The sequence below is a fragment of the Cotesia typhae genome, unplaced genomic scaffold (genome assembly GCF_013202065.1).
Source record: "Cotesia typhae breed Kobodo isofemale line unplaced genomic scaffold, CoteBio_Ctyphae contig_4, whole genome shotgun sequence".
NCBI lineage: Eukaryota > Metazoa > Arthropoda > Insecta > Hymenoptera > Braconidae > Cotesia > Cotesia typhae.
In genome coordinates this window covers 2,389,638-2,406,215 of record NW_027423748.1, presented here as the reverse complement: position 1 = coordinate 2,406,215, position 16,578 = coordinate 2,389,638, and the positions used below count along the sequence as shown (strand labels likewise).

Below are 16,578 nucleotides of genomic sequence, written 5' to 3'. Positions count from 1 at the left end.
CTGGACCATATTCTTTGCACGAATAAAATCAATTTAGCTATTTGTAGCTTTGAAAGCTATCGGCTTGGTCCACCGTAAAATTTCAAGCTACAGACATCTAGAATAGCATCAACTCTTATAAGCTACGGCTTCGAGTTAGTTACAATCCGGGTGTAACGAGTGTGTCTTTTCAGCCCAATTCGTAATCAATAATTGTAAAAATAATTTTTCTAATATAAATTTATTTCACTTCACAAATCGTCGAGTCCAGCTGCATTACAACCTTGATGATGTGATTGAGTGTCTTTTTGGTCTTTTTGTACTCGCTTGAATACGGAATTTTTTCTGAAGTGCGTCTTGCGGTCCTCATTGCTCACCCTCGGAGTTCAAGACATCTTTTGCAGAGTACTGCGATTTTCGGGGCTCACCAGTAGATTAGCCTGTGTGCACGACAGCTTTTTAAGCGTGGCATGGAGGCGTCACAGGAGGTGGTGATGGCCTTCATTGTCAATTGTATTAATTGTTCTGTCTCGCTGCTAGTATCGGTAGCCAGGTAGAGTTTAAGCGTTGCCCAGCTTACGACAAAGATACTATTAGAGCTTGTAGGTCTAGCATTTCAGTACTTTACCTTCGTTTTTCAGGGTGTTTACGTATTACTAAAATAAAAATCTTCTCAACACTAATCTGTCGAAAGTCGTGTTTCCACTGTGCAGGGCCGTGAGGTCGAGCCTTGCTGTGTGAAGTCAGCGTTTTCGTTTCATATCATGTCTGAGAAGTTTTGTCTTCATTTAGCCGATGTAGCGTTGGAGTTGTCAGCTGCAATGACTTCACTATTAGATTCACCGACAGCTTTTTCAATACAAGCTATATTCCACTGATCCCTTCATTAGACGAACAGTAAACAATCATGATGTCCATCGTAAAGGTTTATATCCAGATGAAATCTTCTCCTCATCCGATGATGTGTGAGTGCATGTGTTTTTTTTATAGAGGTAGGTAAAATACAATTACGTATGCCAAAATTAGATGATTGACCTGGGTATGTTGGACTCAGATGTCAATACTGACTAAACATCTTCCTCTCTCCTTTCTCCATTGATGCTATGGAAAAGACTGAATAAGAACCACGTAAGCATTACTTCAATCCAATCCATGTTGCGTCTCACGACGCCTGCTCCCGGTTACTGGTCTCTTTCTGCGGTTTTTTCTTTTGAAAGGTGCTCTGCGTAGCCTGTGACAGCTGACCAATTATCTTCTTGTTTGAGCGTACAAGTTACTAAGCTCCCGGGGAAAAGCGTGATGCCTATAGTTTTTTCGATGATGATTCTGCAGTCCTTCCACCGTACACACTTCAAGAACGTGTTTTTGGGGTCATCGATTTGGTCTGGACTGTATTTGCACGTTGGCAGGTCGTGCAGCCCCATCTTGAAGAGGTAAGCGTTAAACTGTCCATATCCTGTCAGCAGCTGGGTGAAGAAAAAGTCTGTGTCCCCGTGGTTCCGAAAAAACCAGATGTTGTTGTTGTTTGGAATCAGGCGCTGCTTATTAGCCCGTCTCTTTCGATGTCTATTGGCCCTGCTACTCTTGCTTTGTTTCCGCCTTTATCCTCGTTTTGGCTTCCTTCATGTTTTTGCCACTAGTTTTAGCGTTATAGAGTTTTGCTTTTTCGAACGATAGCAAGTCGATGGGTACGACTCCCGCGATGGCCAATACAACCGCTTCGGAATCCGAACAGTAGGCAAAGGCATCCCTGAGAGCGCCTCGCTGCCGCATTGTTGCGATCTTTCACCAGTAGGTCTTCTGCCTTAAGATGTCTGTCTATTTCAGGTGGTGTTTGTCAAGCCAAGTTTCGACGGCATCAATAGTTTTTCAAACTAATAGTTCTGCCTACTCATAGGTGTCTACTACTATCGTGGCCGCGAAGTCGTCAGCAAAGCCCGTGAGCTCTATTTGTTTCGGCTACGGGATTTCTAGGAACTCGTCGTAGTCTGCGTTCTATAATTCAGGTCCCATAATTGAACCTTTCGGCACGCCTGCCGTCAAACCAATAACTTGCCAACTTTTGAAAATTTTCTATTTTATTAGCAGGAAGTTAAAAATATTTGAAAACTTTTGAAGTTATGCTATTTTAGGAGTGTTACGAAAAAATTATGAGAGTGAAATTTTAAGATGCGAGCGCATCGCTGTAACACAAAACTAACAGCTTGAAGTTGGCTACAGAATAGAATTAAAATGATATATTGTCTTAAATGACTAAGTTAACTCACACACAGGCTAGTCGCAAAGTATCCAACAAAACGTTGTTATTTTTAAATGCGATAGAAATACCATTTAATATGAAATATACTATTCATATTAATAATCAATTCTAAAAAATGGTCAATTTAATATTTTAGCTTTTATTTAAATCGGTAATAATTTTTTTAAATTAATATTTTATCGAAAATAATCATAATTCCATAAATTTAAATTGTTATGTTAAGAATTTTTCTTTACATATTTATTAATTATAAAAAAATAGAGTATGATTTTATTTAAAATTTAACGATTGTAAAAGATTATTCGAGTGAGGTCATTAAGTATCTCGTTCGATTTTTGTGAGAGGCCCGGGGAAATTCCTATAATTAGTCTTAGGTCCAGGTATATTGAAGAAATTAAATATACGAATGGGAGTTTTGTTATACGTAAGCAAACTCACTTATACTTAAAATAAGAAATACTTAAGTAATGACAAAGAATAGTAAAGAAGAATATTTATTTTAAACCAAAAGATTTTAGAGAAACTTAAGTACAGAATTTGAGTGTTAAGAAAAATATCTAAATAAATTTTGATAATGTTTTTTTAAAATAATCTTAGATAATAAAATTTAATATTAAATGAAAAATGAACTTTATCAACACGAAATAAATTAAAAAAAGGATTTGACAGTCAAACAATTTGTAATAAACAAATATTAGACAATGAAATTCTAAAATAGTATAACAAATTTATGAAATGATAAAAAACATAAATATTTCTACAAATAAACAATTAAGTTCAAAATACATAACATACGCTCGATTCAAGTTCATATTTTTTCATACGATTTAAATAAATTAATTAATTTTAAACAGTACAAATGTATGTCTTTATTTATACGTAAATGCGTTCACGTATACACAAATACATAAATGTATAATAAAAAATAAGAGTAAGTGAGAAAACTATATCACACTCTAACCCAAGTAGAGGGGACTCATGCAACATTATAGACAAACTTAAGAGAGAGGGTAAGTGCCCAAGAGAATAGACAAATAATTGGACACTGTTTTCCCCCAATTAGTGAAAATTAGTAACGCCATAAAATTCTAAACCTTTACGATTTTCACTAAAAAATATCTCTCGTTGTTCTAGACGTCTTAATGTTAACATAGTCTAAAGTTTCTTACTAAATTTTGAAACCACTTGTAGTAGTAGAAATGAATTGTTTTGCAAAGTGAATTGAAGTTACGTAAAGAATAAATTTAAACAAATCAACGAATAATAATCAACAAATCAAGTACAATCTGAATTATTAATATTTGTGAATTTAGTAATATCGAAACTCGTTATATGAAAGAAAAAGTTAACTATTAATCACTGTGTAATAACTGTAATTTAATTAATGATATTAATTTTGGATTTAAACAATATATGTATTAAAATTACTCAACTACATCAATTTATTCCAATAAACCTATTATTCTCAATATATTAAAACTCGGAAGTTCCCGGTCTAGTAGTCTGACAGGCTAGGGCCGAATACTTACGCTATCAATGTTTTAAATGTAAAATTGATTAATTACCCTAAATTAATTTATTTTCACATAACAAATATTTAAAATAAAATATAAATACTGTAGTATCTATTATATTCAGGTATATTTTTATTGAGTTCATCATTTTTTAATACAGACTTAATCATTTTGTTTATCGAATCTAGTAATTCTGTCTATATTTTTTAAAATTTATATTATAGACCATTTCAATAATTTTCTAGAATTTTATTGGCCACAAAATCTTGTTTTGAACTACAATATTTATCTTTTACTTACTCTAATGCAATTAATATTATTTTTGAACAAATACTAATTAAAAAGATATTATCACTAGGTTAAACAATAAATAATGAACTGTTCTATAAGAAATATATTTTAAATAAATAATTAAAATATTTTATAATTATCGATTATAAACTACTGATACTTTGCAACTTCAAAATTTGTTGATTCAGATAAACCTTAAATAACCGAATAATTGAATTAAATTTATATGATGATTAATGATTTTGTAACAGTTTTACCTGCTCAGGTTGGCCCCTAATCAATTTTATAAATAAACTAACTAAATTAACAAACAATGTAATTATCAGGGCGCCATCAGGATTTTTAATTACGGTTCCTGGAACCGGTCCAGAGCTGAGAAATCTTATTCTTAGGGTAGAAAGAGTGGAGGAAGGTGCTGCTGAATAATAAATAATTAATTAACAAGATTGACCAATATTTATTAACAATAAAAAGAAAACTTAACAGTATCTTGACTTCCCTTGTGGAAATAATTGTCAGAAAAAACTCTTGAAAAGTCTTTATAACTCTGAATAAGACTTTTCGAAAGTCTTCACATCCCTAACTCAGTAAAGGAAAGACTTAATAAGTCGTCAAAACTCAGCAAAACTTCAAAAGTCAAATTTTCCCTGTAATTTCGGACTTTCTCAAAGAGTTATTAAGACTTGATAAGACTTATTCAGTTTGACAGTAAAAGAAGAGAATATTTCTTTTCAAAAAAATTACTTGTCAGAATTAAAGAAAATTGAAAATAAAACTATACAAAAGAATTAATGCATGTTTTGTAAAAATTTTTTTAAAATAATATTTTCATCACGAAAATACTTTGATGGGCATCGAATCACTCATAGTTGAGCAAATCAAAACATCAACAGCAAATTAAATGCACTTGCTGTTGGAAACAGATACTACTCAAAGAGTAAATCCAATCGGTATTTAATTTGGACTATCAAATATTTAAGTCAACTTTCTAGGTAGGAGAGAATTTTCTATCCACACGCTATCTGCTGGAATTAATTGATACTAACCACATTTTAGTTTACGAATTTACAGTTAGAATCTTTAAGTGTTCTTAGTTTCTAATAGGTGACGTGTTCAATTTTATTAGCTAGAACATTCGCTAGCTTAGTTGTCTTTGACCTTGGGTGTTGGAATTTACTGCGACACAAAATGTACTGACGCTCGACCAAAATTCCACGAGTAAAATGTTGTCGATTATTTTTTAAGTAACAAAATTAATCAATTTTCCTTAAGTTAATTGTTATAAAAATTATAACACTAAATTAAATGAATTTTTCGGATGTTAATTAATTAATTGATAATTTTTTAGTTGTTAAATTTTTCCCGCAAGGTCGATTGAGTGATTCTCGGGTGTAAGCCCCCATAAAAATCACTCAGTCAAAACTGGTAAATGTTCAACTATTATTTATTAATAAAAATTTTATATAAAATAAATTGAGAAGAGGTAAAGTAGACCGAGTGCAAACCGCGGTCCATTTCTTTCCCACAGAGTAATAATTGATACCTTGACGAACAAAACGATGATCTAACTCACTCGTTGAGGATGAAGTTCTAGTTGTAGTTGGTTTCCTTCGTCTCGTCACTACTCTGGGGAACGGTCCTTCTTGATTTTCGTGGCAATATGTCTGGCGGTCACACTACTTCTCCCTTTTCCACTGCACGTCTCTCCTATTTTAACCCAAAACTACCCCCTCCTATTCTCCCTTTAGGCCCGAAGATCGAGACGCGCCAGTGCTATGACGAATAGTTATCGATACCCGGTGACATCGATTTAGGGTAATTTTACCCTGTTACAATTTTATATTTCTACACAGAAAAAAAAAATGTTCTTGAATCAACTGAATATTTTTGAAGAACTCAATATTCTTGATTTAAGAAGAAAAATTCTTGATATATGAAAATTTTTCTTGATTTGAGGAAATTTTACTTAATTCAAGAATTTTTCGTTTTGATTCAAGACAATTACCCTCTTCAAAATTATATTCTTGATTCAAAAATTTTTCTCTTAAATCAAATTAATTTTTTTTTGTGTACGGTATAGCTAAATTTTTTTTACAGTAAAACCTTCTGATTGTTTTTAATATTTTTCTTCGATCATTTTTGCATTTTTTTTTGTTAAATTTTTTTTATTATATGCCAAAGAAATACAATTTCTGACGCGTGTACATAAGTGCACACACCATTTTTTTTGTTCTTTGATTTACTTTTGATCTCACTAATCGATCAATTTAATAACATCAGGAACTCTTCAGCAGAAAAAGTACGTCAAATGGCGTGTAAAAATTCTCACGCGAGATGTCAGGATGAATAATTTCAACAAAATCGTTTTTTCAATGTAACTTAAAAATTTCTAAACCTATCCATTTTGAATTCCGAACAATGATGTGATAACTCAAAAACTTTATTACTTGCTGCGAACCGCATTGACATTGGTCAATTAATTCACGAGAACCATTATCAAAAAATTTAGAAAAAAGTGTTTATTCAAATTAATTCGAAATTTCTTAGTGGGTCGTTTTTGAGGCTACAAATTCACTACAAAAACGTCATAAATACAATTTCAAGCATAGCTATGGAATTGGCGGGAAATTGCAGAGATGGCTTTTAGGGTTAACCGTTTTCCTAATTTTTTCGCTATAAGTCCGTAAACCTCCAAAATCTCAGTCCCCTGGGTTGTCCCTTTCCCAAAATTTATTTCATTTTTATTAAACCAGAAAATATTACAGACGATGAATATGTAGTATAATAAATGACATATCTGATATGAATTAAATGACAACTCAAGAAAGCTAGCTTACATGAATGATTTATTTATAATAGTAGTTTAGAGAAAATCATGAGTCACATTGCTTTATCCATCGAATTAGACTTATCTTCAGTAATTTAGTTGTTCCAACAAAAATTTTCAATTTGTTTGGTAACATGTTAAAATGTTTAAAGACTGTGAATTTTGCGTTTTGACTTGTGATATTTTTATTGATTGAAAAAAACTACATCGATTACCGCCCCGGGAAAAAATGATTTTGCCTAATTATATATGGTTATATATAATATAACTTATATATAATCATATATGAGTTATATATAATCATATATAAGTTATATATAATTTTATATACTCATATATAATAACTACATGAAACAACATTAAATTATATATCATTACCCCTAATTAAATATGTGGTTATTTTTACTAACCACGCTCAATGCTGCTTAACTTTGATGATCCCAGTGTGTCTTGAAATTGCCGGCTGCTATGCTGTCGTCTTATAAGTATTGATGATTCTATGAAGTACATAACGTATCAAATCAATTTATCAGAAATATATAATATAAAAATTAATTTTATATTAAATTTTGATACTCTTGATTTGCTTATTTCACTGAATCTAATTATAACAACATATTTATTCCAATAATCATTTTATTAATAAACAGTAGCAGGGCAAACCAAGACATCCTATAGGAAGTGAAATAAATTTTTTATTTTATAACTATTTAAGCGTATTGTTAAACATCATTTTGCACTTTAAGTGATATCCAAAAAGATGTTTGCTTAGATCTGACTATGAATAAACCTATGTATAATTATGTATTAACTTATATATAATTTAATAACACGGGTCAACATGAAATTTGACTTTGATTGCAAAGCATTAAATTTCGGTAGTTTAGGTCGTAATAAGACGGAAAAAAATATATGGCATGAAAAACTTTGCTTTTGTGCTTAGAAGACTGATTGAACGAAATTTTTAAAAATCTCGGATTTTAATTTTTGATTGAAAATAAAACTATTGAAATAAAAATGTTTATTATTTTTATTAAGTTTTACTATCAAATTAGCTTACAGAAAAGTGGAAAATAACTTAAAAGTGCACACTTTTACTTTTTCTTTATGTTCATAGCTACTTTCTCTCAATAAACCCCAAATATAGTCGCCCATCATGTTTTCATTGTATTGGCCTTGATAGCGTTGTTCAAAATTCATGATGTCCTGATGGAAACGTTCTCCTTGCTCTTCGGAATAGGCTCCCATATTGTTTTTAAATTTATCCAAATGAGCATGCAGCATATGTACTTTTAATGACATCCTGCAGCCCATGGCCTTAAAATTTGTAAGCATATCTTCAACCAACTTTTCGTAGTTTTCAGCTTTATTATTTCCTAAAAATCCAGAAACTACTGCTTTAAAACTGTTCCAACTTGCTTTTTGAGTACGATTCAGCAACGTTGGAAATTTTTCATCGGCGAAAATCTGTCTTATTTGCGGACCAACAAAAACCCCAGCTTTAACCTTTGCTTCCGATAACTTCGGAAAAAATTTTTTTAAGTATCCAAAAGCTTCTGAAGTTTCATCCAGTTTTTTAACAAATTGTTTCATCAACCCTAACTTAATGTGTAAAGGCGGCATTAACACCTTTTCCGCTTCAACAATCGGCTCAAATTTGACGTTCTGTTTTCCGACACACAATTCTGTTCTTACAGGCCATGACCGTTGAATATAGTGTTTAGAATCCGCTCTGCTATCCCACAAGCACAAATAACACGGATACTTTGTATATCCACCCTGTAGCCCCATTAAAAATCCCACCATTTTAAAATCTCCAATCAGCTCCCAGTTATACTCACGATACTTTACAGATTCAAGCAAAATTTTGACACTTTCATAATTTTCTTTAAGATGTACTGAGTGAGCAATTGGAAGAGACGGAAATTTATTTCCGTTGTGCAATAGAACTGCTTTTAAACTTTTTGTAGAGCTGTCAATGAATAAACGCCATTCGCTAGGGACACAGGGTATGCCAATTGCTTCAAACATACCTTTAATGTCATTACAAAAACAAAGTCCATCTTCCTTCGTGAAAAACGTTGCAAACATTTCATGCCTAGTCCGCTGATCCGTGATCTTAACATCATCATGCAAATTCCACTGTTTTAACCGAGAGCCTAGAAGTTCTGCTTTATTTTTTGGCAAATTAAAATCTCTAATTAGATCGTTAAAATCTTCTGAAATAATGAGATAGTGTTTTGGTTGTTCAGGTGTAGGCAAAAACTCCTTATCGGAATTACTTTTATAAGAACTAAAAGATGAGCTACTTTTCTGCGATAATTTTTTTGGTGGCTCAGGTACTGGTCGTGTCAGGTCATGAGCAATTGGAGCAGAAGAAGATTCGAGGTCAGGATATTCAATAGGTTTTGCATTTTTACCTCTACGTCTTTTACTCGGATTCACTATACAAAAGTAGCAGTCAGTAATATGGTCTTTTGGTTCTCGCCAAATCCTTGGTATTGCAAATTTCATAGACCTTTTCTCACCTCGATACCAACCTAAAAATATAAAAATAAAAATTAATATGTCTATTATTTTTGATTCATCGCTTAATTAAATAAAAATTGCTTACCTTCCATACACCTTTTAAAATAACTACAAGCAACATGTGGAGCCCATGGCTTATCTTGATTCCATACAGGACAGTCAAAACATGCTTCATAGGCTTCACAGAGAACGTGAGATGTCTTTAGTTCATATTTCACGTCTCGAATTTTAATAAATTGACCACATATAAAACAAAATGCATCAGCATCGTATTTGCACTTTCGTGACGACATTTTAAGTTATTCTGGGCTTGTAAATAACACCTGATGGTTGTTTATCACTCGGGTGCCATCTAGCGGCACAGTGTAAACGTTAATACCCCACTCTCACCGCGCGGTCTTTTTAAAAATATTAAAATCAATTAAAATTTATGAAAAAATTGAAAAATGAGTATTATTATTATAACTATCACAAAAGCAAACTTTATGCCGAAAAAAGATATTTTCTTTTCGTTTTTGTGCATAACTAACTGGAAAATAATAGTGTAAACTTTAGGACAAAGAACAAAAATTTTTTTTGTAGAGTCGTGTAATACATGATAATTTATAAAAGGCTAATTATGTTTTAATGTATAAAAGCCAAGTTTGATCCCATCCAATTATATATGGATCGGTATATAATCAGATCTGATTATATTCAGATTCATATTAGTCAAGTATGAGTAGGTATAATCATATATAAGTCTACATATGATTATACATAATTAGATATAACTATATATGATTAGGCAAAATCATTTTCTTCGCGAGTATGATCAGATCTAATTTAACAAAGTATACTCTATTAAAATACTAATAAATATATCATGTAAAATTTAGGAAATATTATACATAATCTATAATAAATGTATTACTTCAATATATATAAGCAAAATGTATTATTAATTTAGTATTGATTTATAAATAATAATAATGAAAAAATAAAATAAAATATAACTTAGCTCTTCATCTGCAATTATTAATAAAAAAATTCAGATCTTATATTTATGTTAAAGTCACTAAAGAACATAAAACACTAATCATTGATAAATTTATAATTTACATTTGATTAGATATAACTATGTACATAGCTTTACGTTTAATTGTATATATATATATATATATATATATATATATATATATATATATATATATATATATATATATGGTCCTATATAAATGAGATCTGATTAGATATAATCATATTTAGATTTATATAAAATCATGTATGAACCTAGATAACTCAGGTATGATTAGATCTAATTATCTATAGATTAATGTATAATCATATATAGCCCTAGATGACTTAGGTCTAATCAGATCTAATCATATATAGACTTATATACAACATACATATAATACATTAGTCCATATATGATTATATATTTTATATAAAAATTTATATATAATCATATATAAATATATATGGTTAAGCAAATTCATTTTTTCCCGAGGCCAACCGCGTTAAAATCGGTTGAATCATTCGAAAATTATAACAGTTTGAAAATCATAAAAATTGTATTTCATCGAACTTTGATAAGACTTTTGAGCTCGGAAAGCTCAAAACTACTTGAAGATTATATTTTTGAGCTCTTCGAGTTCAAAAACGTAGTGAGCAAAATTTTCAGCGCTTAATTACGAAAGTAGCGGGAAGTTGCAGGAATGGCCTTCGGGGTCAACCGTTTTCCTAATTTTTTTTTTTTTTAATTCTTAAAAAGAATTGTAGGTCACCGGATGCGAATAGCTAGATAATTCAGTGTCATTTATTTACAATTAATAAAATAAAACAAAAACCAGAAGGCTGTATATCTTGTGACATGGGAAAAATTCCCGTCCATAGAAACTAGAGCTATTATTTTTTTTTTATTATTATTATTAGTATGATTATGTTGGCCAAGCTGATGGACTGCGGAGATTCGACGCGCCTGTGTCGCCCCAAGCGGCCTCCTGATCAGAATGCAAAGCTCGAGGTAAGATAAGCCGGAAAACGCTCCAAAAGTTTGAATATTAAGTAAGGATGAATGAGTGTAAAAATTGTACCGAGTATGACATTGAGTGAGAGAGATAGCAACTTAAGACAAAGCGATCGGACGAAATCTGGAATTTCAAGAGCCACTAACAACCAGGGAGACATCTGGGAGCTACGGCAAGCGACGAAGGAAAGTTGGAGAATTTGAGTCAACGAATGACAGGACTTATCGATCAACTACAGTCGAGCGAGGCTCCACCTGGACGCAGAGCGTGGGGTGCTTTTTAAGATATTATCAAAATGAGAATCATTCTACTCAAATCTGTCAATAAAATATTTTTAACTATTGACACCATGCACCTCATGCTATTTTTTAAATGAAATAAGTTTTTTGTTATTCACACTATTATTAATTTATATTTATTGAAATGTTTAACACTATTCTTAATTTAAATTTATTTTCAATTTTTTAGTTTGGTTTTCTATAAAAAGCGTCTTTTTTAGTTTTTTAAAACTATTATTTATTTCAAAATACATGTTTTTTGACACCATAACGTATCCTTAAAGTCTTCGTTGCTTTTTTATAATCTGCAGTAGTTGAATATCTTACTCCGACTTTTGGCAAGTTATTTGATTGCACAGCCCATTGATACGACTCTTGGGAGTTTGATATTTGTTTATCAAATGGTAGTTGAAGACTAGCTCTGGCTGCAGCTCGTTTAAGTGTTCCTCTTACACCGTCACAAGGTCCTTTGCCATGGTAACTGGCAAAGAAATGTCTTTCAGCATTTACTCCAAAATCTTCTTTGTAATAATATAAATTAACAAAGTTTTCGTAGTTTTTAAATTGCTGTGGAGCTCCATCGGAAAAGTAGTAGATCTTTTTAGCAGTATTGGTCAAGGACTTTATAAAATCAGTAACGATTTTGAAAAAGACGTTAACTGCAATCGAGTCACGTATCTTACAGCCCAATGTGATCACTAAATTTCTCTACAATCATTCGTTATTTTTCTTAAAATAAATAACCACTGGAAATATTATCGATTGATCACTATTTCCGTGGAATCCTGGTACTGCATTTTAGATAACGAATTTGTAGTTCTCGGAAAAACGACAAACTACAAGAAATTTGTCGATTCCAAGAGACTCTTTAAGACATTTCATGACTATTCCTTGCGATTTTGCAATAAAAGCATGAGGCAATAAAAGCAAAAGTTCTGGTTTTTTTTTTTTTTTTTTTTTTTTACAGAAGTCATTGATGAATTCCGATGAAACTTCCGTTTCATTTTGACTTTGTTAAATGCAAAACAAATTTTTATTGCTATAAACTAAAAAAAAATAACTAATTAATATAATTGGCATATTAGGATACTATCAGTTATTATTTTTCTCAATTAATCTTCAAATATTTTAATCGCTAATCAAGCAACTGAAGCTCAGAGTACGGATATTCCTTTGGTGAATGCTTTCTAGTAACTGACTACGGCTGAGATCGAAACCAAAAACGTAACTCAAAAGGTAACTTAAACTTTAACTAAAACAACATAAAACGTAAACGTAACTTAAACTGATCTCATATGCTCTCATCATGTTCCTCTATACCGGAGCGCTAGCATCTCAGCCAGACCTAAGCATTCTACCTGGAAGTCTCAAAGAGTTAGACTGGCGTCTAACATCTATATCATTCTAAAACTATAGTGCTTTGTTACTCGGCATCAACACTCACTTAACTCGCAAAACATTTATCTTTAATCCTCTAAAAATACTTTCTATAACACACACACACACACACACACACACACACACACACACACACACACACACACACACACACACACACACACACACACACACACACACACACACACACACTCATACAGACATATGGACATCATCGCGAAAGTATTCAGGGAAGCTTCCTAGGACTTCAAACCGTCGAAATCTGATAAAAACGCGAGTTTCGAAAAACGGGGTGAAACCAATAACTTTTCGATTTTTGAAAATTTTCAATTTTCTCAGCGAGAAGTTCAAAATTAACTTAGGGTAATTAATAATTATCTACTTTTTACTTATATATTGGGCATACTTTTTACAAGGCCGAGTAGATGGCAGCCGTCGCTCAACGACTGTGCTGCCGTCTTTTATGGGTACACTGTACTCATTGAACCCCAGCCCATCCGTCTCACTACATTATTCAAATTTGTTCCTGCGTTCAAGTTTTTTTTCTTGCATTCTAATTTCACACATATTATCAATGTCTTTTTCTTTTATAATCACATATCTGTTCATCACACTTACAATTAATTCTTGCACATATCTTTTATTATTCTCCATGCGGCTGTGGACCGACTTGTGCTTTCTGTACTGCATTTAACCTATTCCTCACCCCTTTCGATCGGTTGTTGGACTAGTGGCGATGTGAAAACCACAGAAAAAACCCATGCCAGTACAGTTCGGCTACCGGAGCGACCCCGACGGTTGGTGTTGAAACTATTTTAACAATCGTCGGGGCTCGAACCCTCGCCTCACGGCGATCTAGTTGAATGATTTTAATAAATAGATTGTTCAAGTTCAAAATTAATATTACTAGTTAAATTACAATTATTATTTATCTTATTATTATTATATTAATTATAATAATTATATAATTATTATTATAATTATTATTATATTATTTATCTTTAATTGATTTTATAGACTCACCATTACGGGCCCCATAAATCGACCCAGATAACCCCCTTGGTTTCTAGCTGTATCGCTTCAAAGGGCGGGTAGTCATCGTACCCCGTCTTACGGAAATACTCCTCGGAGTAGTAGCCGTATCTGGGATCATTGATCGGGATGACGCCTCCAGGAGGGTGAACCTCAGGAACCTCTACTGGGACTACCTTCCAGCTACAGGTGATATCCGTCCAGTAGGCTGGCCGGTTGTTATTTATTATGATGGACTGACCCTCTGGACCCTGGTACGACGTGAAAGGTGATTTGGGAGAGTCCCTCTCGGTGTTCCTCACTACAAGCACCCGTGATTCGAGGAGGATTTCGTCGTCGACAACGCGCACCGGCGGTTTAGCCACCTTGACTACCTTCACTCGAGGTTCAACAAGAATTTCGTCATCGATGACGTGCAATGACGGTTTGATCGGTTGGGCTAAGCGACGGCGGCCCTCTTGGACCGAACGACCTGATCAGCGTGAACGTCGTCCTCAAGACATGAATCGATAGGAATAATTTGGTTTTGGCGGTACGCTGGCTAGCACTCTTGCCGAAGAATTAGGAACCTGGGGAACGCTGTAAAGCGCTCGCCCTAAAGGAAGGTTAGACTGGCGGAACGCTGGCTAGCGCTCTCGCCGACGGGTTTTGTGAGTGGAACGGCTGTTAAGCGCTCGCACCCATGATCAAAGTTAAAGGATCGATATTTCAGTATCGTTGGATCTATTTGTGTATAGGATCTGGAGAGATTCAAATCGGGAGACGGGGCTTTCTGCACTAGAGAGTCTCGAGATCTACTGACTTGAATTAGCTCCAGATTAATTTTTATAAACAATTTTTCAGCCATGTTTGCAGCTCAGGTTACTCCCTGAGAGACTCATCGAGGCCCGGGTCCCATGCTGACGTAAGGTGTTTGGACTATCCACGGCCACGGCGACTCTCTGCTGATGCCTTATCGCGAGATTTCCGTTACTCAGCTGCTGATAAAACCACCAGCTAAGCAACGGCTATCTCTTAATGTGCATTCGGAGAATGTATATTAAATATGTTTATTTAAAATATAATGTTTATAAAATAATAAAAAAAAATAATTTTAGGCGAAATTCTGAAAACGTAACAATAGTTTTCTCACTTACTCCTATAATCTATTATTCATTTATGTATCTGTGTATAAGTAAGAGCATTTATATATAGACAAAAACATACATTTGTACTGTTTAACATTAATTTGTTTATTTAAATCAAATGAATGAATAAGTATATCTGAATCTAAAATCTCTTAGATTTCTTGAATTTAACTATTTATTTGCAGAAATATTTCTGTTCTTATCATTTCATAAAGTTTTTGTATTATTTTAGAATTTCATTGATCAATATGTGTTTATTTTAAATTGTTTAGCTATGAAGTTATATTTCTTTTATTTTTTTTATATTCGTAAAGTTCATTTCTTATTGAATATTTAATTTTTATTATCTAAAAATTATTATTTAAAATAAAAAAAATCATTAAAATTTCTTTAGACATTTGTCTCAACACAAAAATTCTGTTCTTACGTAACTATAAAATCTTTTGGTTTATAATAAATCTTTTTATCTAATGTTCTTTGTCATAACTTAAGTATTTTTTATTTTAAGTGTAAGTGAGTTTGCTTACGTATGACAAAACTCCCATTTATGTATTTAAACTTTTTAACGCTCTTATTAAAAAAAATAAATAAAAATGATCTTACATGTTAAATGCCCATAAGAGATAGTATTAAAAACGATTTGAAGAATTAGAAAGTGTTTAAAATAATTAAAAATCAAATCATTTTGAATTCTTTCTAATTCTTTTTTTTAATGAGGGCGTACCTGGGCCTTCAGACCAATTACGGGAATTTTTTCGGGCCTCTTGCAAGAGTCGAACGAAACACTCAATGATCACACTCAAATTATCTTTTACAATCAACAGAAAATGAAATAAAATCATTTAGAATTTTTTTATAATTAACAAATATGTAAAGAAAAATTTCTTACAACACAGTTTTTTATGTTTTCGGTAGAATAACTTATTTCTTCTCTGTAATTAAAGACTATTTTTCTACTACAACAGGATGGACTCACAATGAGACCGGGACTGCCGGGACAAAAAGGTGATATTGGTAGTCCAGGGAATCCTGGGCTCAAAGGTGAACCTGGAGTACCTGGTTCCAAAGGTATTAAAGGTGAGACCGGTCAAAAAGGCGGTAAAGGAGATCATGGGAGAGAAGGTGCTCGAGGTATTCAAGGATATAAAGGTGAACCAGGTGCACCTGGTATAGCCGGTCTTCCGGGTGCATCAGGTGAAAATGGAAGACCAGCTGAAAAAGGCGAAAAAGGGGATATTGGTCCAGAAGGAAAACGAGGTCCTCCGGGTCCACCCGGACCACTTGATATTGCTAAAGATAATATTAGTAGTACCTTAGGTAATTTTTTTTTT

General features: G+C 32.6%; 1 protein-coding gene across 15 annotated transcripts in view; it reads left to right on the top strand.

Moving 5' to 3' along the window:
* The window catches only part of Mp (collagen XV/XVIII-type protein multiplexin), a 622,917-nt gene that overhangs the window by 305,460 nt on the left and 300,879 nt on the right, over positions 1 to 16,578 (top strand). For all 15 annotated transcript variants that reach the window (XR_012479230.1, XM_074243321.1, XM_074243325.1 and 12 more), the window contains one exon: positions 16,213 to 16,564. Coding sequence is in view for 14 of the 15 variants with exons in the window: in XM_074243321.1 (XP_074099422.1) it covers positions 16,213 to 16,564 (352 nt within the window). In the remaining variant the exon portion in view is untranslated. The remainder of the gene's footprint in view (positions 1 to 16,212; positions 16,565 to 16,578) is intronic.